This window comes from Notamacropus eugenii, chromosome 2, assembly GCF_028372415.1.
Source record: "Notamacropus eugenii isolate mMacEug1 chromosome 2, mMacEug1.pri_v2, whole genome shotgun sequence".
NCBI lineage: Eukaryota > Metazoa > Chordata > Mammalia > Diprotodontia > Macropodidae > Notamacropus > Notamacropus eugenii.
The window spans coordinates 466,003,028-466,027,076 of NC_092873.1; the positions used below are offsets into that span (position 1 = coordinate 466,003,028).

General features: G+C 36.5%; 1 protein-coding gene across 4 annotated transcripts in view; it reads right to left on the bottom strand.

Moving 5' to 3' along the window:
• The window catches only part of TDRD5 (tudor domain containing 5), a 51,222-nt gene that overhangs the window by 12,171 nt on the left and 15,002 nt on the right, over positions 1–24,049 (bottom strand). For 3 of the 4 annotated variants that reach the window (XM_072648513.1, XM_072648516.1, XM_072648515.1), the window contains exons 7-16: positions 19,496–19,649; positions 16,865–17,028; positions 15,808–16,028; positions 13,946–14,158; positions 13,519–13,585; positions 12,528–12,728; positions 11,685–11,837; positions 9,856–9,975; positions 9,265–9,447; positions 5,908–6,054 (exon numbers count right to left, since the gene is read on the bottom strand). In XM_072648513.1, coding sequence (XP_072504614.1) covers positions 5,908–6,054; positions 9,265–9,447; positions 9,856–9,975; positions 11,685–11,837; positions 12,528–12,728; positions 13,519–13,585; positions 13,946–14,158; positions 15,808–16,028; positions 16,865–17,028; positions 19,496–19,649 — 1,623 coding nt within the window. The remainder of the gene's footprint in view (positions 1–5,907; positions 6,055–9,264; positions 9,448–9,855; positions 9,976–11,684; positions 11,838–12,527; positions 12,729–13,518; positions 13,586–13,945; positions 14,159–15,807; positions 16,029–16,864; positions 17,029–19,495; positions 19,650–24,049) is intronic. The other variant, XM_072648514.1, reaches the window with a different exon arrangement.

The following is a 24,049-nucleotide window of genomic DNA, read 5'->3' on the forward strand; positions in this document are numbered from 1 at the left end:
CAATGTTATCAAATCTGTATCTCTACAAAGAGTACCAACATGCTAAGCACTACCATCTGTTGAACCTTCCCAGTATAGATGAGGTAAAATGCTCTGAATGGTTTCCTCAATCTTGCTGGTCAGTTTTTGAATTTCCTAATTCTTTCTATTTTTTTTTTAGGGACTACTTCATTATTGATAGCTATACCATGCTACTTGCCAACAACTGAGAAATCAACCAAAAGAATTCAGCATACAATTTATGGAATAGTTGTTGGCAAACTTACTTTATTAGTTCACCAATTCTAAAGCTGGATTACTTGAAAAGAAATCGGCATCAGCCAGTAAGCCTGTGAGATGCTGGTATGAACTGCAAAAGATGATCTCATGGGAAGAGAGGGAGAGTGGTTCAGCCTGGGCTGAGGTAGTACTCTCCTAACTCAATTTCCCCACTGACACCTGGCAGACTTTAAGCCTGACTGAACACAAGTGGACAATCTAATCCTGCCTGGAACTGACATGAAGTTGAGGAGATATTGCATCCCTGCAATATCCCTACTCTTGGCGGCAATTTCCTATAGTCAAAAGGTTTGTAAGCTTAATACCAGATCTATTCAATTATAGATTATTGGCAGGGGAACATCCGAGTTAAGTCTAAAATTAAGCTATTAGGCATAGGACTTTAGACCAACAACAATAAGTCAGGGTCCTTTAATTCTTAGTAATACTGTGGAGACAATTAGGTCAAGAGCTTATGAAGTTAGCAACATAAATATTATTTGTGTCTCAGTTGGTTAATGCTTAAAAAAAAAAATTCTTTTGTGGTCCATATTGTAAATGCTTTAAAAAGAAGTATCACCTGACCAAAAGTTTGAACTGCTTTATCTGTTATAAACTGTGTTAAAAATGAAAAATAAAATAAAAATTAAAAAAAAAAGAAATCAGCATCAGGCTTGATAAATTAAACTTAATGGTGCCAGCGTTAGATATTTATGAAGCCTTCCTGTCTGACTCTCAGATCTAAACCGCTAACAAAGATCGTACTTATCTCTTGTAGGTGATAAGCACTGCAATTAGTGCCTAAGGAAAGCTACTCTGAGAGTTCTTATGCATTGTTCTTTTCTTGTGACATGAAACCAATTTCTGGGACGATGATCCCATATTGACAAATTTGACACTCTCTACTGTGCCACCTAGCTGTCTGTCCTCTTTAACAGTTAGAAGATGTTCACAAAATTTTCCATCTTATTTGTGTTAATAACTGATTTAATGGCTATTCTTTTTATAAATTCAAAGCGAATACCTACAGTATCTGTTAGGTGTCAGCTAGATGACTTTGCTGAGAAAAATTTGTTTTCACTTTAGCTTTCTCAAAGATAAAACTTTCTCCTTTGTTTCATTATGGATCAAATTATAACAGGGCATAGTAGCAGGCACAGTAGCTCAGAAAAATGGAAGTAGTAAAATACACTAAAATAAATCCAGTATTTTAACAAAGTTTAAAAAACAGGAAGATCATTCACATGTGCCAGTATTGCTCAGTACAGTGGGAAACAGTTCATCTGGTCTTAGTAACATGAATTCATCAATGGCAGACTGGTGCTCTCTGATCATCTTTAAGGTTAACTCAAGAAATTATTAATTTGTTCTGCTTTTGGCAGAACAAGAAAGCTCAAAAGATGCTTGGATAACTGAAATCATGCTGATCTTTCAAGCTGGTGGAATGTTTCCTAAGTTCCTCATCTTTTTCTTCTTTCTGTCCAAGTCAGTAGTATACTCTCTCCAGTTTCAATATTGCTTCTGTTTCTTCCTCAAAATGCTCTCCTGGTTTTTCTCACATAAACAGACTTTATCATAGAATATCCCCTACTCCCTCCTCCTATCTATGCTATTCCTTTCAAATAAACTGTCATTCCATACCACAATCCAGTCATAGATCCTATCCTAACAAGTTTCAATTAAGATCTCTAACACACTGCTTGCTACTCATACTTTGTATACCTTTGTCTAGGCACCTTAGGACATGCTAACTTTCTTGTCCTTGTCTCCTGTGAATTTCCGGGCATCTCTACTGCCATTTTTTCCCCTAAATTTTTCAAAATGTTCTAAATTACAGTTAAATTACTCTATCTATTACGCTAGTTTTCTCCCTCTTCCTTTTAAAGTTTAAGATCCTTCTTATTAGATTTGTAAGATTTCAAAGTAAAACAGCTTTATTAGGCCTATTAGGTGAATTCCATCTCTGCTTTGGAGCCTCTCATTTCTAAATTTTAAACCAGAAACGGTCCAACAATGGAGCAGAAATCAATCATATTCTTAATCTGCTAATTTGACTCCTACTTCCCATTTATCATAATTAAATTATGATAAAAAAGATAAATTAAATTATCTTTTTAGGCTTCTCCTTGTTTTTTAGAGAACAGGTAGAACAAAAATTCAGAAAGGGGAAGGAACTGTCTAGCCCAGTCCTCCATTTGCAGATGAGGAAAATGAAGCCCAGAGAAGTTACATAAATTGCCTATGGTTATACAGCTAGTAGGTGCCTGAGGCAGAATAAGAACCCAGGTTTTCCTGACTCCAAGTTTAGCATTCTGTCCTCTATACCTTTTCTCCTTTCTGTCAATCCTACTCCAACACATCAGACTTTGCTTTTCTAAGATAGCAAATAAAAGATACCACACAATAGTATAGATATATATTCTCTCCCTCTTTACACACAGATACACAATAGTATATATATAGTGTTCCACATCACTTGGGCTAAGGTCACCTACCATACTGGATTATTTTTGCTCATTAATCTGTCACAAGGGAGAGTTTAATAGAGATGGGGGAAATTTTCCCTCTCTTAAATCCTCTCCCTCCTGAATATTATATAAAGATAAAATGCATCCATAAAATTATTTTAAATAAGGCACTAATGATAAAATAAACAATTAGTGCCCCAAAATGCATATGGACATGGCATAGCACGTACATTTAACTTCATGTTATAAACACTATTCTAGAATGTGTGGTTTCCTTTATTTGAGGGGCATAGGGCACTTCTATTTTATTGAGCTGTAGGTTTAATTTGGAAGTTTATGAAGGACAGCGAAGTTGGGAATGACAGGAGTTAGAAATACCAAAAGTAAAAGCAATGGTTTCTAAAGTGAACTAAGAACATTCACTTGTCCCTAAAAAGATTTTTTCCTCCATAGTACCCCACAGGTGCAAACTGTTTCAAATTTGTTTGGTAAAAGAAATTTTCCTACATATTTGAAATCCAAAAAACCAAAATTTAGTCTCTCAAATGCATTCATGAATAAGTTGCTGTGTATTCCACCAACATTCATGAAGAATCCATTATGTTTAAGGCACTACCCCAAGTATTGTGGGGGGATATAAAGTTGAGTAAGACATGGTCTCAAGAATCTTCCATCTAGTAAGAGAAGTTCCTATTGTGTGTAATGCATTGGAGAATAGGCAATTTAGATAAGCTTTGACCTACATTCTCATGGAACTCACAGCTTTGCAGCACTTAAATACTTATAACACAAAGCAGAATGTGACAAGTGCCAAGAGACAGTCATTCTGAGATTTGCTGTTCAAAAATAGGCTATGCCAAATAATTCTGCAGAGAGCAACTTGGTGCCAAAGGAACAATTTTGCAAGCGGATGATGCCTTCCCAAGCAAGGAATGACTGTGAGGGAGACAGGCTGGTACTGAGTGGCTCATGTACCAGGTAGAGCTCAGCTTGTGTTCATCCTTCATTCTTGAAGAGGACCATGACATCAGAGAAATGATGATATGACTAGCATTTGCCTTTGTTGTGAGGGAGGAAGGGTTGTGCAAGGTCACCAGCCTCACTTTCTCCTCCTGAGCCCTCTGGATCCAGTGACCAGATATTCATCAGGATGACTGGAGACAGCCTAGTATGCAGTGGGAGATCTTGGCCTTTTTTTCAGTGGCCAGGGTGCTTGGGATGCTGGGAAAACTGGAGAGAGGAAAACAAGTACCAGAAGTAAAGCTGAGTAGAATGGTTCCAGGTAGAGTTGGTCCAATCTCAATTGACTGGCCAAAGAATACAGTTGAGCTCTGCATCATTAAGATGGATTTGGTAATCTTAATAATGTTTCATTGTGCAGGGCAATATTACATGGTAGGTAGCTATTTAAAATTATACAGGCACATAGCTGCTATCTTTGAGAAAGTGAACTACAGAGTTATTAATGCAATGGATATAGCTACCCACACTAACTATAAACTCATGAGCTTCAACACATACAAACACCAAGACTTGTCCATACATAATCCTCAACCTTCTTTGATAATCCATAATTCTACCTTTCTTGTTGCAGTAAAGTTTACTGTAAAGTAAAAGGCAGCACCACCCTCCCAATCCCTTGGGCTCACAACCTAGGAGTCATTCCAAATTCCTTTTTATCTCTCATCCCCTACATCTGAGCAGCTTCCAAGGCTTATCGATTTCACCTTTGCAGCATCTTTTGAATATGTCTCCTCTCCTCTCACATTGCCACCAATCTTGTGCATGCTCTCATCAGCTCACATCTGGACTACTGTAACAGCCTGCTGATGGGTCTCTCCACTCCAATCCATCCTCCATTCAGCCACTAAAGTGATTTTTCTAAAGCACACATCTGACCATGTCACCCCTCTACTGAATAAACTCAAGTGACTCCCTATCACCTCCATGAGCAAATACAAAATGCTCTACTTACCATTCAGAGCCCTTCATAACCAAACCTCTTCCTACCTTTCCAGTCTTCCCCCAATATGTCCTCTTGAATCCAGTGACACAGGCCTCCTGGCTGTTCCATCAACAAAACACTCCATCTCTCAGCAATGAACATTTTCTCTGGCTGTCCCCCATGCCTGGAACACTCATTCTCTTCATCTCTACCTACTGGCTTCTTTAAGTCCCATGTTTAACAGGAAGCCTTTATCAATCTCTCTTAATTCCAGTGCTTCCTTTCTCTTGTTTCCTATTAATCCTGTGCTTACTCTCTCCCCCATTAAGCTCTTTTGTATCTCAGCATTTAGCACAGTGCTCGGTACACAGCAGGTGCTTACTAAATGTCTGTTGACTGTTTATCCTTTTAAAAACTGGACCTAATTGTTTCACTGTAGATTTCTGCTTTTGATGAAACCTTTGGTAGTCTATACATAATGTACCATTATAAAACCACATAATCAGTCCAATAAGTACATCTGTTTTGCTCTAAAACTAATTGTGTTCTCAAGAAACCTGTATTTCTGAAGCAGTCTCCCATATATGGTAGACTATGATTCTGTTTTCACTGATTTCACCTCATGAATTGTTCTTATTTAAGAAATATTTCAATCATAAGAAACCCATCCTTCCTAAATCTTCCTGTTATCAAGTTGCATTGACTTTACTTCTCTGGTCCAATATATCAAAGCACTATGATGGTAGCATTCCTTATAAACCCTCATTAAATCACAAACTTTGCAACTGCTTTTAAGATGACTCTGGCATATCTGCACAATATCAGTTGTGCTTTATACCAAGGTCAGCGCCTGCCACCAAGGCACAATGAGAGAAACTAAGCAATGTTACAAGCCAGAGACAGTTGTACAAGCTGGGAAAAGTTGGGAAAGACCATTCTTCTTTCCCAAAAGTATTTAATTCTGTTTTTTAGAATTCCAGAACTAATTCCAGACCTGAGTTGTCTTTCAAAGAGATTGTCAACTATATTAATATATGCAACAGTTTAAAGACCTATACAATTAAAACCGTAAAACATCAAGTTCAACTGCAGTAAGTTGTATGTGATATCAAATTTACACTTTCCATATTAACACTTCCTCTATCAACTGCAGGAAGAGGGAAGACCTAGCAAGAATTTTATTAGTAAAAAAATTCAAATTGTTCCACAAGCTGATATGCAAACCTGTCACAATACCTTGTGGTTCTTGGCTGTGTCAGTGACAATTTCCTGAGCATCCTGTTCCTGGAATTCTGATGTTTTAAGTTCAATCTTTGTATCATTCTCTGACTCTGAATTCTGCCATGCAGCATTCCATAGTACTTCAGCAGCAGAACACCATTCCTATGTGAAAAAAAGTAATTGCAGGCAAAATAAGGTCATGTACCAGCTTAACTAAGAAGGAGAATGTCTTTTAAGAAAGTTAAAAAAAAAGTTGTATATCTTACGTAAAATAATTATCATGACAGGCATGGAAAACTCAGCTTATAAAAGGAAGTTATTTCTCCTGTCTGACAACTATGCTATCTATTACTCCAGTCCCCAGAATGTTACATTCAAATTAATTAAAACTTCCCAGCCTTGCTAAAAATCACTTAAGAGAAAATTCAGCAATTTGATTGTAACTCCCTAGATACAAATTCATCAATATTTCCTGGTTCAACTGTTACTCATTTCTATTGAGTATATTTACTCAAGGTCTGAATCAGCTAACTGAAATACTTGGAAGCCAGAAAAATGAATGCAACTCCTGAAATAGATCTTCTCAGTTTTGTGAAATTTTTATAGTTTGACCATCATGATTAGCTCCCTTGTAAAGCGCAAAATAATGTGAGGGAGAAACTCACTAAGGACTTTTTCTCTATGGCTATACACCAGAGAAAATTTTTACAGCAAGAACTTTCTAAAAGAAAAATAGGCTAGAAAAAAATGAAATCACTTCATTTATGTACAAATATACCTGCAGTCTAAACAAAGGTCTTCTTAATGCAAGTAAGTTCACAATACTCCCCTACCCCACTCCACCACCAATTCTTTTATTTTAATTTTAAAAATTTATTTGGTTAAATATTTCCCAAGTACATGCTTAAAATTTTTTTAACACTAATTATTAAAAATTCTGAGTTCCAAGTTCTCTCCCCTTTTTGGGAGGCAAACAGTTTGGTATGCATTCTACATGTCAAGTCATGCAAACATATTTCCTCATCAGTCACATTGAAAAAGAAAACATAAAAGAAAATAAAGACAAAGAAAATGAAAAACTCATGCTTCACTCTGCATTCAAAGTTCATTAGTTCTCTCACTGGAAGTGGAAAGCATCTTTCATCATGGGTCCTCTGGCTTTATCTCGGGTCACTGTCTTGGTCAGGAGAGCTACGTCCTTACAGTACTGCCGTTACTGGTACAGTGTTCTCCTGCTTCTGCTCACTTCACTTGGTACGAGTTCATATAAGTCTTCCCAGGTCTTTCTGAAACCATCCTGTCCATCATTTCTTGAATCACAATTGTACCCATCATAATTAGATACCACAGCTTGTTCAACCATAACCCAATGGGCATCCCCTCAATTTCTAAAGCAAAAATTTTAAAATCAAATGCTAGCAAGGAGATTACAAGCAACATATTACAGAGATAATGACCGGGCAGGATTTATACCAGGAATGAAAAACTATCAGCATAACTGACCGTATCAACAATAATAACAACTAGAATTATATGATTATCTCAACAGATACAGAAAAAAACTTTGAGAAAATACAACACCCATTCCTACTGAAAACATGAGAAATAGGAACAAGTGAAGCCTTTCTTAAAATGATAAGTAGTATCTATCTAAAAAACAAAAAACAAGCATAATCTATAATGAGGATAAACTTGAAGCTTTCCGAATAAGATGAAGAGTGAAACAAATATATCCATTATTACTACTATTATTTAATATTGTACTAGAATTGCTAGCTATAGTAGTAAAAGAAAAAAAATCCAAGTAATTCAAATAGGCAATGAGGAAACAAAACTATCACTCTTTCCAGATGATATGATTGGTATACTTAGAAAATCCTAGAGAATCAACTAAAAAACTAGCTGAAACAATTAACTTCAGTAAAGTTGCAGGATATAAAATAAACTGATATAAATCATAAGTACTTCTACATACTACAAATAAAATCCAGTAGCCATATAGAAAGAGAAATTCCATTTAAAATAATCAAAGACAACACAAAATATTTTGGAGTCTACATGCTAAGAAAAGCTCAGGGATTATATGAACACAATTACAAAACATTTTTCACAGAAACAAAGACAGATCTAAATAACTGGTTAAATGTTATTTGCTCATGGGTAAGACAAGTCAATAAAAAAAATGACAATTCCACCAAAATTAATTTACTTATTCAGTGCCATGCCAATCAAACAATGAAACAATTATTTTACAGGGCTAGAAAAAATAACAAAATTCATTTGAAAGAAAAAAGTTCAAGAACATCAAGGGAATCAATGAAAAAAAATGTGAAGTAAGGTGGCCTAGCAGTTTCAGATCACTGGTTAAGAAATAGGGTGGTGGATCAATAGAATAGATTAAATACAAAATAGACAGTCGTAAGTAACTATAATAGCCTAGGGTTTGGTAATCCCAACAATCAAAGCTTTTAGGGTAAAGAACTCACCATCTTGACAAACATTTCTGGGAAATCTGGAAAGCAGTTTAGCAGAAAGTAGGCATAGATTAACATTTCACACAATATACTAAGATATGGTCAAAATGGATAAATGATTTAGACATTAAGGGTGATATCATAAGTAAATGAGGGGAGTACAGAAAAATATACCTGTCATATCTATGGAGTTATGACCAAAAAAGAGATTAAGAGGATTATAGGACATGAAATAGGTAACTGATTACAAAATTTTGCTAAGAAGGAAAACTGGAAGCTGGGGGGAAAATTTCACAGCAAGTTTCTCTGATCAAGGCCCCATTACTCAAATATAATAGGGGACTGAGCCAAGTTTATAAAAATAAGAGTCATTCCCCAGTCAATAAAAGGATATGAATAGGAAGTTTTCAGAAGAAGAAATCGAAGCTATCAATAGTCACATGAAAAAATTGTCTAAATCACTACTAATTTTAGAAACGCAAATTAAAACAACTCTGAGAGACCACCTCACACATATCAGATTGGCTAACATGAAACAAAAGAAAAATGACAAATGCTGGAGAGGATATGAAAAAATTGAGACATGAAGTCACTGCTGGTGAAATTGTGACTACTCCAATCATTCTCAAGAACAATTTGGAACTATGCCCAAAGGGCTATAAGGCCTTTGATCCAGCAATACCACTATTAGATCTGTATCCCAAAGAGATCAAAGGAAAAGGAAAAGGACCTAATCTGTACAAAAATATTTATTGTTGATATAAAGAAAATTCATTACAGGGTCTTCTGAATTTAGGTTGATAAGTATATGTGAATCCTAAGATTCATATGACCTTGTGATTGAACTTAAATTTCCATCTCTCTGTAGAGATGTTTCCTTTCCTCTGGAAGTTCTAACCTTCTGCAGTGATTTTTTGCATGGCTGACACTGCTTCCTTCCAGTGAGTCCTGATGTAAATAAAAGTGAGGCATTCCCATTTCTCCTCTCTCTGTCAGTCTGTAGAGGCAGCCAGTTTTCATCCCAAACATCATCACCTATAGACACTGACTCAAGGTATGGCATCTCAATAGGATACTCTGGCTGAAAAGGAATTAAAGAGAAAGAAATAAAAACCAATTATGATTAACTGTTCCTTTCAGGCACCACATTTAAATCTGTACTGCTTGAAGACTTTCTTAATCACCATTTGTTGTTTTATTTTGTTTAACTTTAACCAAAAGCTCTGTACAAGTCTTTCCATAAGGCACCAAGGAATAGAGCAGGGTTGTACCATCCTAACTCTTCTTGATTCTCCTAACCTAGTACTAAAGCATCTGCAATTTATGCTTCTGAGAGTTATATTGAGATATTATAAGTAGTCACTTTTACACAGCTATTTCTCACTTCATTACCCTGCAACCACACTTTATTAAACTGTTCTGTTTTGAAAACTGCCTTCCTCTCCAACCTCATTTTCTGATTTCAGTTCTGTGGGGTCTGGGTAGGTACCTCTTGGTTTTCTTTACAGTCCTCATCTTGGGCTTCTGATGAAACTATGTCTGAACCCAGAAATGGCACCTCAGCTTCAGGTTCCAGGTAATTGACAGACTTTTGGTCACTGATACTTCTCTAGCAGATACAAAAGAAAAGCAATTTCATATTTTTTCTACACCTACTCACCCCACAAAAGACATTTATTTTAAAAATACAAAATAAGATAAAATAAAAAGCCCACAGAATACCTCAAGCTGGAAAACTACTGCATTGGAACAAAAACTGGTGTTTGTTTTCTTACTTTAATCTCTGGCATCAGCTACACTAAATCAACTTATAGACTGGGAACCATAAATTATTGTCAGATCAATCTCTAAATGAATGCTAGGTGGAGGGAGAAATCACATCCATCCACATCTCAGATATAGTTTATTGCAAACTGAAAATTTTGGAAGGGAAGTTGAAACACAACAAAGAAGACATAGCTTCTGAACCACATCATTTTATTTGCTGAGCTAGGAAGAACAGAATTAGGCACTGCTAATTTTACACACACACACACACACACACACACACACACACACACACACACACACACACACACACACACACACACACACACACACACACACACGTATACAGGCATATAAAGTTTTTTAAAACTATATGTAAAACAAATTTACAGTCTCATACGACATAAATACATACAGATGTATGTACAAATTCATATGTGCATATATATCATAAAATATTACTATATGTAACAGATTGTAGTCTTATATAATTCTTTTCTTTATATCCTCAAGTTCACAATAGTAAAAGAACTAAAAAAAAAAAGGAGTTAAAGATTAGACACTGATTCTCCTTCCATAAGTCACTGTCTTATGACATGGCCTTATAGTCATATCAACAGAAATGATAATGTCAATTTTGCGCAGCTTTACAGCTGTTAGAACTGTGAGGCAAAAGAAATAAAGTCCTTCTGATTCAATACTAAAGCCACAAAGCTAACCAATCCAGTTTTCAGAAAACATCAGAACCCAAACATTATTTGTGCTGGAAAGTCAAAATAAAAAAATTAAAATTTGCTTTTAGAAAATGTAGAGGTAAATATTCATATAAATGCTACAATCATAATTTAAAGTTTTTCTAAGCATGTTATAGTACCACTGTGGTCAAAATAGCCCTTTTTTTCTTTCTACCAATCTATAAAGTTATCCTAAATAATTACACAGATAATCTAATTATTCTCTTTAAAAAAAGACACAAAAAGTTACCAGTATTCTGTCAACATATGGAGACATTTTATGATAAATTCAAAGAGAAAAAAAAGCCTTGCAAAGATTCAAAAAATACATCTTTGGACCATAAAGCAAGATAAATAATTGTAGCACCAGCACTGACCCAATATGGTTTTAAATTAAGGCTCGGAGCTGTTAAGTGACTTCCTTAGGTCACAAAGCTATTTAAGTCACAGAACTGGGCCTAGGACCAAGGTCTCCTAACTCCCAGTCAAGTATATTTTCTGCTTGGTAGCAGTAAGATCTTCTTGCATGGAATGAGAATGAAGCCAGGGATTAAGCTCTAACTTGTATAACAGACACTAGCATGGCTACAATAACCACAAAAGAAAAGATCACCAAGTGAAAGCCACTAGAGGCTAAGGTTTCCAGAACAAGTGATGTGGGTGGATCGCAGAGGATTGGGGGAAGAGAAGAAATAAGAATTTTGCAAAGGTAGTGGGCAGAGCAGGAATGAGAATGAAAAGAGTAGCGAGATGAGAACAAAAGTTCATGTAGATGCACTGGATGAAGTAAGGCACTTTTTTTTCTAAAGCTTCCTACCAGAGGTACCGATTCATTTTCTGGGCTTGTTATTTCTCGGTCTTCATTAAAATAATGATGATGGGAAGGAAGACCTAGTTCTGTCAAACTAGGTTCTTCAGTCCTTGGACTGCATTTCGTATACAAGGCTAAGGGGTTGAGCTCTCTGAAACCCTAGGATTTAAACACAAGACATATACAATTTAGTCAAGTAAACAAAGTACAACTCAAGTGGAAAATTAATTTAGCAGACCTCTTATTTTTCAAGCTACAGAATGTTAGGCTACTAGAACCTCTTTGTTGATTTACAGGATTTCTCCACAATGGCATAGTTCCCTAACTATTAATTTAAATGCCAATTTAAAATCAACACTTAACAAACAGGAAGTTATAGCTTAGAGAGTAAAGAGAGTAAAATCAGTGTGGGAAACAACACTTAAGTCAAGTTTTTTACTTCAATTCATAATATCTGAGATCTATGGGAAGGGAATAAACATTTATATAGTTCCTACTATGTGCCAGGCACTGTGCCAAGAGTGTTACAAATATCATCTCACTGATCCCTCCAATAACCCTCGGAGATCAATACTGTTAATAGGCACATTTTACAATTAAGAAAACTGAGACAAACAGAGATGAAATGACCTCCCCAGAGTCATGCAGCTAGTGTCTAGGGCTGGATTTGAACTCAAGTTTTCCTGACTTCAGGACCAGGGTTATATCCATTCCATCCACTACACCACCTAGATTGTCATCAGTTGAATATCTTCACTTAAGCAAAGTAGAAATTCCACTGCTGCATCTAAGCTGAGGTTTACAACGTAACCTTCTGGATCAAGTCTTTTAATTATTCTGCAGGTCTACCTTAGATGGGACATTTTCTCGGCAGACAATGGCATGGCCTTCTGCTCTCAGGACGTGATGGAAATAGATGTCTTCATTTGAGGATGTGTCACAAAGAAAGAGGTTGAGGACTCCATCAACATACTCATCCACTACTCCCACCAATGGCTTCAAGCCACACAGCTTCTGAAACTGCAGAATTGCTTGTGGCGTCCAATGCTCCTGAAACAGAGTCAATCAGTGAGATTTACCACAAAGGATTTACGGGGGAGTCACTGCGTTTCCTTCTATTTGTCTAGAGTTGGATAAGAAAAATATAGGAAAAAAACCTACTACCAAGTAGAACTGTGTCTGTAGCCACTGTTGCATAACTTTAGAGCCTTGTTCATTACGCTCTTCCTTTCCATAAACAAAAGATAGCCCTACTCCCAACAGGTCATCGAAATAGAGATGAATTCAGCACATAAAATTTGTGTGTAATCTTAAGAAAATCATACCAAACTAAGGGTAATTTATAAGTAAAAATAGTTCTTTAAAAGGACAACAAACATTTATTAGGAAAAAGTTCCTTACTAAGTGTTTACTATATTCCACACACTGAAACTACCCACTGCAATACAATGGAAAGAACTAAACTGGGAGTCAGGAGACTTGTCTATCACTAAGAAACTGCTGACTTTGGACAAGTCATTACTTAATCTCCACAGTCTTTAGTTCACCTATAACATAAAAGATTTGGCCCACGTAGCCCAGCTCCCTTTTCAGCTTTGGGTTCTTACTCATTAAAGCAGATCTCAAGGCCTAACCTTTTTGATCTAGTTTTAATTTCTTCTATTTGTGCTTTAAATCTGAATTCAGACTTTTTGAAAAAAAATAATTTTAGACAGACATCTTCTGTGAGAAAGTGAGCCCCAATTAGTCTAAGCAAGTTTTACTGTTCTTAAAATGTTCTTAAAAATTTACTGTTCTTCAAACTGTACGTTGTTAAAATAAGTTACATAAACACACATACCTCTATGGGCCTCACCCAAGCCAGGGAACAAGGAATGGCCTGAGCAGGAAGCTTGATGTAGCAACACCTATAAAAGAAACCCAAATCCATGAACATTTTACATACTTTTAAAAAAAATTTAGTCTTAGTCCTGTGTATTTAATAAGGTTGATCACATCATCCCCAAAAAGCGAATCCAGTGGTAGCTAACCTCATAATTCATTCAGTAAAGGAGAATGAGGGACACAAAGACAAGTGGGCAAATAGACTTGGCGAGCAATACATTTATGAAACATAGTAACAATGTTTTTATCTAAACTCTGATCCAGAGAACAAAATATACAGTCTAGAGGTAAATCTAAAAGAACCCACAGAGGATGCATTTCCAGGCCCATCTGGTCTGGACATTCTAATATCCAAACTCATCCTGTAAGATCTGTTAACCTACTTGAGAAATCTCAGAGAGGACTTCTGAACAGTTCCCAGATTTCCAAAATCAGGGTAGAACACTTCAACTTCCTGCTTCCCAAGAACTCGATGAATAATGACTCGATACCACCACTTATCCTCAGAAATCCTTACACAACAGAGATGGCCAGGTTGGATAAAAGATTCTGGCATGATATAGCGATCAGATACTAGCTGATTGGAATAGCAACGCCTGCAAAATTCCAAAAGAAACAGTGATCATGAAAGAAAGCAGAAACAATTTTTGTTGTAAGTTTCATGAAGAAGGAAGCCAAGGAAGATAATGAAGAAGGGGATCTTATAGTTCCCCAAGCTGTTTTCTTTAGAGAATAGGGATGAGAACTCTTAATTTCATTAGCACAGGAATAAACTTCTGTCAACACTGGTGGGAGTCATAACTGAAGAGACTTGGAGCTGACTGGAGCACTACTTCCTATTAGAGGCTGTACTCAAACCCAGTTCTTCCTAGTTTCAAGGCCAACTCTGTCTACTACTACACTGCGGTGCCTCTCTTATGTTTTTTATTAATCCCAACTGATTTTCTTTCTTCTACTCTTAGACAAATCTTCTTCCCTCTTCAGAATTCTCTCCCCACTTAAAAAAAAATACCAGAAACTTTTTTTAATCCAAACCTGTGATTGCAGAGAGGCAGTACAGTATAATAAATGGAGACCTGGCCTTGAAGCCAGAAGGATCTAGGTTCAAGTCCTACACTTGCTCTGTATTGACTCTGGGCAAATCACTTAACCTCTCTGAGCCCAGTATCACAATATCACAGGCAGAAGACTCATTCAACACGAATCTATTGAATGACTACTTTACTGACAAGCACTACGGGAATATTAAAAAATAATGATATTAATGAATACATGAACAACATATAGTTCTAGAGATATTTTCATGCAGAAGATAAAATTTTTAAGATAAATATTTAACAGGGAAAAGCCTAAAAAGAAAGCATCCAGAGAAAAAGAGTATTATCATGCCATGCTTTGCCTTGGACCAGATTTGAAGGAACAGGCATAGTTCTGGCTTCCAAATTTTTGGAGAGACACTGACAAATCAGAATGTTTACAGAAGAGTGTGACAAAAACGGTGAGGGGATTCAACATATTGCATAAAAGGATCAGATGAACTGAACAGATATGTTTATCCTGGAAAAGAAAAGAGTACCAAGATCACAATCTTCTAAGATATAATGCGTTCTATGTGAAAGAGAGATGAGACTTATTTTGCTTAATAACCCTACAGAACAGAAGTAGGACCAACAAGCAGAAGTTACAGGGAGGTATTCTGGCTCAAAATAAAGAACCTCCTAATGTTAGAACTGACACAAAATGGAATGGAATACCAAGAAGGTAATGCTTTTCTATTCCTGGATGTGGTCTTCAGTTAGACAGATAACACTAATATTCTATGATTCTATGAACTGAGAACAAGCATTTATTAAACACCTATAACATGCCAGGCACTGTGCTAAACACTTTACAAATATTATCTCACTTCATCCTCGCAACAATCCCTTGAGGTAGATGCTATTATGGTCTCTTTCTTGTCCAGGGTCACAGAGCCAATAAGTATCTGAAGCTGAATTTGAATTCAGGTCTTCCTGACTCCAGGCCCAGTGTTTCACCCACTGTATGACACCTAGCTGCCTCATTATTACTGTATATGGAATATTATTAGCATATCTAAAAATAATCTCAAAAAGCATCAGAGTATAAATCAGAACAACATTAAATGAAGAAAACTACAGTAGGATTTAGTACCAAAGAATTTGGATATTAAGCAGAAACAATTTCAAGTGGAAGAAAATAGTCAGGCAACCAACCTGTTCCTTACCTCATTTCAATCATCATATCCTCAAGTAACTCTGAGGAATCTCTGCTATAGATTCGAATATAAAACTGACTAGGAGAGATTATGTACTCTACAAAGACCCCTACTAGGGTACTGCTATCCAACGGCGGAAGGCTGTAGAGCTTCCTGTTCTGCACAGCATCTGGGGGGATCTCGTATCCTGACATCTCCAAGTTGAGCTGGGATTGTTTCATTCCCATATGCTGTAAGCAAGACAAACATCAAAAGCACAATTCTCAATGCTGCAGGCTAATCATGAGTTAAAGCAAGGCAATGGCTATATGAACGAAATGACATTCTACTTCTCAGAATAACTGCTCTCCGATAAATCCTCCTCCAACCCCCCATGGGTGAGTCCTCTAGCAATTCACACTACCAGACTGTCCCATAGCACAACCAATGTGAGAAAGAAGTTTTCAAACTCTTGTTTGGAAACAACACATTCTTTCGCAGGAATGCTTTCTTCCTCCATGCCCTTCCCACCCCACCCCACCTCCTCATCACCAAGGACCTCACCTACTAAAAAGTTGCAGCACAATTTCCAGCATATTCTATGTTTTAGATCCTCTCCAAGAAAGGAAAAGGGAAAAAGTCAATGGGAGAATGAAAGGAAAGAAAGAGTGAAGCAGTAACCTAGATGTTAGGGGTATGTTCTCAGGTTTGCTATTGAGGTCTGATGCTAGCAAAAGCAAAAATAGTTATTTGGGGTATCATAACTATTTTTCTCAAATACCCCAAAGTTTCTGACACAAATCTTGACAAACAGTGGTGTTTAAGTCAAACACAAAATGGTAAGAAAGTTGTCAAGTCCTCCTCTGCCATAATTGAAAAACTACAACATGCCAACGAGAAAAGCCAGGAACAATGGAGGGCACTCCATTTAGTAACTTCAGACCAACAAAATATAATGTTCAGAAAGAAAAATTGCCTTTGGAAACAAAACTTTGCAAAAAGGATATTTTAATTCAATTTAACTCATTTAAGTCATCATTGATATTACTTCTAAATCTAAAAATCAAAGTTATTAAATCCCACTCACCAGGGGCACAGGTTTCGGGACAAGGTTGAATTTCTTGCAGACCTTCTCTTCTACATCTTTATGCTTTTCCACAGAATAGTTCCAGGCAGTGTCCTTAATATCCAGAGATGACAGAGAATTTCTGGGGGGACTGGAGATATTGGCTTTGCCTTCTATGTTCTTATCTAATTGAACCAAACATCCATCATTGAAAGGTAAAACAGTCACATCTTAAACAGCCAAAGTTAGAATGTCCTTTACACATGAGACTGTACTACACAGCACTGATCTCCAATTAATTCATTTCATTTCAACTCAGGTGACTGCTTTAATGAGAAGGGTTAACTTCCCACAGGTGGAATAGCCTCATAATATCTCAATAATTATGCTTGAATTCTTCTCAGGACATTCCCCAACTAATTTCACATAACAAGATGCTCATACAACAAGATACTACTCCATACCAAGAGATTTATCAGAACATTCTCAAGATGTACTTTGAAACCTTGTACCTTTAACACCATTTCTTGACAATCTCTCATTTCAGAACCATTTAAAAACCTGGACCAAAGACCAGTGAACTTCCCCCAAAAAACAATTTCAGACTTTTAGTGAGTATAGAATACAACAGATAAAATCCATTACAACAAATATCATAAAAATATTTACAAAAATGGTTGATATTTCTATGTCTTGGCAAATGCTCCATAGTAACACTACTTGGCTAACATGACAAAAACTACTTTAAAATAAATAATTCAATACTACGAATGCACTCTCTCCTTCATGCCCACAAAAATGCATGGTCTTGTATTGTTTGCATCTTGGGCGAGAAAAAGGTAAAGAGCTGAGTTTTGTAAGTGAGTTCTTTGCAATTTTTTGGTCCTTAAATTAAGCAGTAATTATCCATCAATTCTCTTCATCTCCTTACACCCTTAACATCAGAAATACTTCTTGCTCCCAAAATCTTCCCTAAATAAACCATCACCACACAAATGGATACAAAAGTTTAATAGTAACAAAGTAGTTTTAATCTTTAAAAAATACATAACAAAACCGAAGCATCTGTGGAATTAGCTATAAGGAGGATTTTATCAATAAAGTATCTTCTTTAGGCTAATTTTGGGGCTCTCTCTCTTTCTCTTAAGTTTCTTCTGGTTCAGATATTTAGGGTTTTTATCACCTTGAATCAAAGAGTTCTGAAACTATCAAAGCTGCTCTTTTTACACAAACACTGCAATTCAATAACATAATCCTTTAAAATAGCTGGGTTTGTTACTGTGCTGGAAGAAATATGTAGATATTTACTTAGGAAGTGTTATAGCATATTAAATTCGAAAATGAGATTAAATGGCACAAGTTACAACTATATGTGTATAGCACCAGGCTATGCCATTTATTTTTCTTAAAAGTATTATATACTTTTAGAGAGAGACAGAAAAAGATCATCTGATGCATATAGAGAAGCTGAAGCATGCCTGACTACAAGAGCAGGATGCTGATTTGTTTTTGCTTAACCGTATTTCTTTATTTCCAGAGAAGGTTCTTTTTTTTTTTTTGAGGAAGAGAATGGGTGGTAGTGTTATTATGAAGAGACTGATTTTTCAAAAGAATATCTGAAAGTTTTTTGAAAGTACATATCAGAAAGGTTAGCTAGGTGGGGGGAGGGAAGGAATATATACAATAATATAATAGGAAATAATATAATAGGAAATGAAAAGGATGCAAAAGTAAAAAATAGTAATGAAAATATCAGAAGCAAAACTCAATGCTACAGAAAAAAGCAAATTTAACTACCCTACAGTATCAAGATTAAGGCTTCCTTCCTCATTATAAATGAATTCACTGATTCCTGTTAATGAATTACAATTAGAGGTCATTCATTGTAAAGTGTAAGTCATCAACTCAGCCTTCCATTTAAAAAATGAGTCAAGCACTGAATTGGCATACGCATAAAAGGATTTTCAGAGTTAATTTCACACAAGGGTAGGCCCTCCTTTCAACAAAGATAGCACGCTAAAGTTCAAGTGCTACAATTAATGTGCAACTGAAACAATAAAATAATAGTTAACCTCACATAACACCAATATAGAATTCTATTCTCTACTATCTTTTCAGCCACATTCGTTGCTTGGTCACATATCCTAATCATAAAAAATCATCATATATTTTAGCATTAAATAATTCTAGGTTGAACTAGTAATTCTCTATTTCATTCTTACTTTGTGTTACAATAAGTAAACTCACCTATGTATGCATATAATATTGTATATTAGGCTGCAAGTATGTGTTTACAACAATTTAACCCACACTTGAAAAGTGATTAATAAAACCAATCTGTATAGCTGAAAAAGGAGTTCATCATATTTTCAGGTTACCCCTTAGTGCCTTTCCTCTACTTAACATTAAAAAGTGTCTATAAAACTCAGAATGTGCTGCCTTCACCTGAAAGAGGCGTCATGAGGAAAGTCTAAAATCACACAGTGGAATTTTAAAAGGACCATCATGCAAAATCTGCCCAACTCCCCTCGTGCATGAATGTCCGGATGTTATCTCTATTGCATATTCCTGTATTTCATTCTGGTTTATCCTATCATAGATCACAGTGGTGGGCTATTCTGACAAGCTTCATATAATGAAATTTCAACTCACCTGTTGTCAAATGCTTCATCTCTGCATCAAACACCAACAGATCTTGTTCACCTTCCCTGAACTCAACATGGAGAATGTCACTAAGAGATCCAACAAGCTCTGCTACATTTAAAAATCCCAATCTCTTTGGTGAAAGCGGCTCTTTAAAAACTGCCTGTAATAAAAAAAAAAATTAATTGAAATGAAGGGCAGAAGGAAACTGCCAATCAATCAATAAGCACTAATTAAGTCAGACAGTATGTTAAGTGCTGGCAAACAGAAACAATGAATGAAACAATTCCTAATCTCAAAAGAACTCACATCCTAACAGAGGAGTCCACACACAGAGAGACTAAAAATAATTGCAAAGAAATTAAATACAAGGTAGTCTGAGGGGGAGGGTACTAGCAATTGAGATCTGGAAAGGCTAAGCTGTTGTCTGAATCTGGTCTTGAAAGAAAAGAGGGATTCCATGAGGCTGAAGGGAAGATGAAGTACATACCAGGCATGGGGAACAACCAGAGAAAAGGTATTGGAGGTAGGAGAGGGAGGATCATGTCTAAGGAAAGAAAGAAGACCAGTTTGGCTAGATCAGAGTGTGACAGAGGGAAAAAGGTGCAATATGATTGGAAAGACACATTGGGCACGGTTATAAAGGTATTTAGAAGCTAATCACAGAAGCTTATATTTGATTCTAGAAGCAAAAGAAAGCCACTGAAGTGAGCTGAGTAAAGGAGTCATAGTTAGACCTGCACTTAAGGAAAAACACTTTAGCAACAACCTGAAAGATGAAGTCAGGGAGAGACAACATAGGGCACTTTGCAATCAATAGTAACTGTTGCCATTTCCCTCCCAGCCCAATGTCTTTCTTTTTCTCTGCCTCATTAAAGGGGCCATGCCCTGGCTTAAACAGGCCTATTCAATGAATAGGCGTTGCCTCACTCTAAGTGAGTATCTGCACAGACCTTGGCCTAAAGGGCCCAAGGTCTCCCAGTGCATCCTGGGTCATCTCCAGTCATCCTGATGAATATCTGGTCACTGGATACAGATGGCTCTGGAGGAGAAGTGAGGCTGGTGACCTGCACAGCCCTTCCTCACTCAAAACAAAGTCAAGTGCAAGTCATGTCATCATTTCTCTAATGGCATGGTCTTCTTCGGTAACAAAGCACAAACACAACTTTGCAATAAATTATGCAAAAAGTGATAAGAGCTTCAAGTAAGGTGGTAGTGTTGTAGAGATATAAACAACAAGATTTGGCAAGTGATTGGATGTATAGTGTGACAAGTGAGGGGTCAAGATTATGAGCCTGGGAGGTTAGAAGTAGTGCCTTTAAGAGAAATAAAGAAGTGAATTTGGAGGAAAAGATGAGTTCAACTTCTGATATGTTAAGTTTGAAATGTCCAAGCACTTACATAGCAGTTTAAAGTTTAGAAAATACTTCACAAATATTATCTCACTTCATCCTCACAACAATTCTGAGAGGCATTATTTTTACCTCCATTTTACAAGATGAAGAAAGCAGACAAAGAGTAAGAGATCTGTCCAGGGTCACGCTGTTTCTGAGCCTGCATTTGAACTCACGTCTTCCTAAACTCCAGGTCTTAGTGCTCTATGGTAATGCTGGAGAGACACTTTTAAAATGGATACATAGATAGGAAACATCAATATAGAAACTATAACATACCCACTCTTATTATCTTCAATCTTTCCCTGTCTACTGGTTTCCTTAATGTCTATAACCAGACCTATGTCTCCCCATTCTCATAAAATCCTCGCTTGCACCAGCAATCCTCATTGCTGACCCATATCTATCAGCCTTTTTGTAGCTAAACAACTCAAGCAGGCCATGTACAATCCACATCTCTACTATCTCTTACTCTCTTAACCCTCTATACCATCTGCTTTCTGACCTCTTTAACCAAAACTGTTCTCTCTAAAGTTACCAATGAATTCTTAATTGCCAGATCTAATGGTCTTTTCTCAGTCCTCATCCTTTTTGACCACTCTGTAGCCTTTGATACTGTCTTCTCTCTAGATTCTCCTATCTGATTCCTTCTCCAGTCACTTTTTCTAGATCTTTGTCCAAAGCATATTCACTAACAGTGAGTGTCCTCCCAAGGCTCTCTCCTGGACCCTTTTTCTCTTCCCCCTTTGAACTATTTCACTTGAAAAGCCCATGAGCTCTCATAGATCCAATTATTATCTCTATAATGATGACTCTCAAATCTACAAATCCATCCCTAATCTCTTCCTGACTTTGTCTTGCATCTCCAACAGCCTACTGGAGATCTCAAACTCAACAGGTTCCAGACTGAATTCATTATCTTTTCCCCAAAATCCTTTCCTCTTAACTTCCCTTTAGTGGTGAGAGTACTACATCCTCCCAAGTCATTCAGGCTTACAACTTAAGTGTCATCCTTGACTGCTCATTCTCTCCCCTCCACATCCAGTCTGTTACCAAGTCCTACTAATTTTACCTTTGTAACTTCTTTCACATACCTTCCCTCTGTTGATGTTCTCAATTTATCCTGATATATCTTGTTTGCAGGGACTGTCTTTAGTCTTTCTTTGTATCCCTAATACTTAACATCATGCCTGATATAAAAGGTGCTTGTTAAATGTCTGATGGGAGAGATTTGGTATGTTTGAACTCAGTAAGGAAGGCTCCAGTAGACAGAGAAAGGCTAAAGATCAGAAAGAGACTGAATCAGAAAGAATGAAGCTGCAATCTACTGGAGAAAATGGGAGGGGATAGGATCAAAAGCATATGTAGAAAGAGGCTGACTCCGGCAAGGAGAAGGGCCACCTTACTGTCAAAGACTTAGTAAAAAGATCAGAGAAACTGAAGTGGAATAACTTGAATTTCTAGTGTCCCATCAGCAGGGTTGTTTGATTTCTTCCAGATCCATTACCAGGGAGGTAGATAATGGGAGTAATCCAAGATTGAAGTTTGGCAAGAGATGAGCTGTGACACAGAAAAAGAGGTTTGAGAGTAGGTGACTGTGTAATGCTGAATTGGTAACTACTGGTGAAAGACTAGACAGAAAGAGAAAATTCAGAATAGAGGTAATGGCCTAAAACTACTGAGGGGGTAGAGGGACTTGAGATCTGGATAAGGGCAAAGAATGGGATTAGGAGAGGTGAGGCATTGGGAGATACGAAACATTAGAAGGTTACAATCAAATACAGAATGTCAGAGTTTTTGACTAAAGAAATTGAACATAAGGAAATATGACACTAGGTATATCTAGGTAATCGTCAGAGAATCACCAGACTAAACTATAAATTGCTCACTAATATAAGGTGTTTTAGTTAATGGCTTATTGCATTAAAACCTATAGTGCCTCAACAACTGACACACTAACCTGAAAATCTTGTTGTCGCAATGAGTAGGTCAAAATATTATAGTTTTATTACTAAGTAGCATTATGTACAAGAAACTTGAGGTTTAAACAAAATGCCAACAAAAGTGAGGAAAAAAGCAAAAGAAAAAAGTTCAACAAGGCTATCATAAAATCTCATGTATCACTTCTATTGGACAGTATTTTCCACCATATCCAATATGAAGCAGAGAACTAATATTTATCCTTTGGTCACAACCAGGGCATATCTGAAAGAGTTTATATTGAAACTCAACCATCTCAATACTGATATTTATGGTGTTCAAGTTGACCTTTTTTACTCCATTTTGAAAATATATACTCCCTGATATAACCTTAACAATTAGTAGTATTTTTAAAAATTATCTTCCATTAATACATTTAAGTATTAGTGTTCTCAAATCTTTTTTTCTTTCTGCAAAGAAAACATTAATGGAGAAAAAATGATAATAAAGTTGAGTCACATGAAATGAGTTCTAAGAAACATACATATACATGGACCCACATGTAGAAAAATATTTGTAGCAGCTCTCTTTGTGGTGGCCAAGAACTGGAAATCGAGGGGATCCATCAACTGAGGAATGGCTGAACAAGTTGTGTTACATGACTGTAATAGAATACTATTGTGCTATAAGAAATCATGAAAAGGAAGACTTTAGAGAGGCCTGGAAGGACTTATATGATCTGATGCTGAGCGAAAGGAGCAGAACCAGGAGAACTTTGTACACAGCAACAACTACAGTGTACAAGGACTGTTTCTGATAGACTTAACCCTTCACAGCAGTGCAAGGACCTAAAACATTCCCAAAGGACTCTTGAGGCAAAATGCCATCCACATCAGAGAAAGAACTATGGAATCGGAATGCAGAATGAAGCAGACTATTTTGTTTTGTGTTATGTTATGCTTTGTTTTCTCTCATGGTTTCTCCCATTCTTTTAAATTCTTCTATGCAACATGACTAATACGAAAATGTGTTTAATAACAACATAGGCATGGAGCCCATATAAAACTGCATGTCCTCTCAGGGAGGAAGGTGGAGAAAGGGGAGAAAATTTAACACTTATGGAAGTGATTGTTGAAAACCAAAAACAAATAAATTAATTTATTAAAAAAATGTACATACACATGTAAACTGTCACCAAGTGTTTTAAGTGAATTAACTCATTTACCCTTCACAGCAATCCTAGGAGATA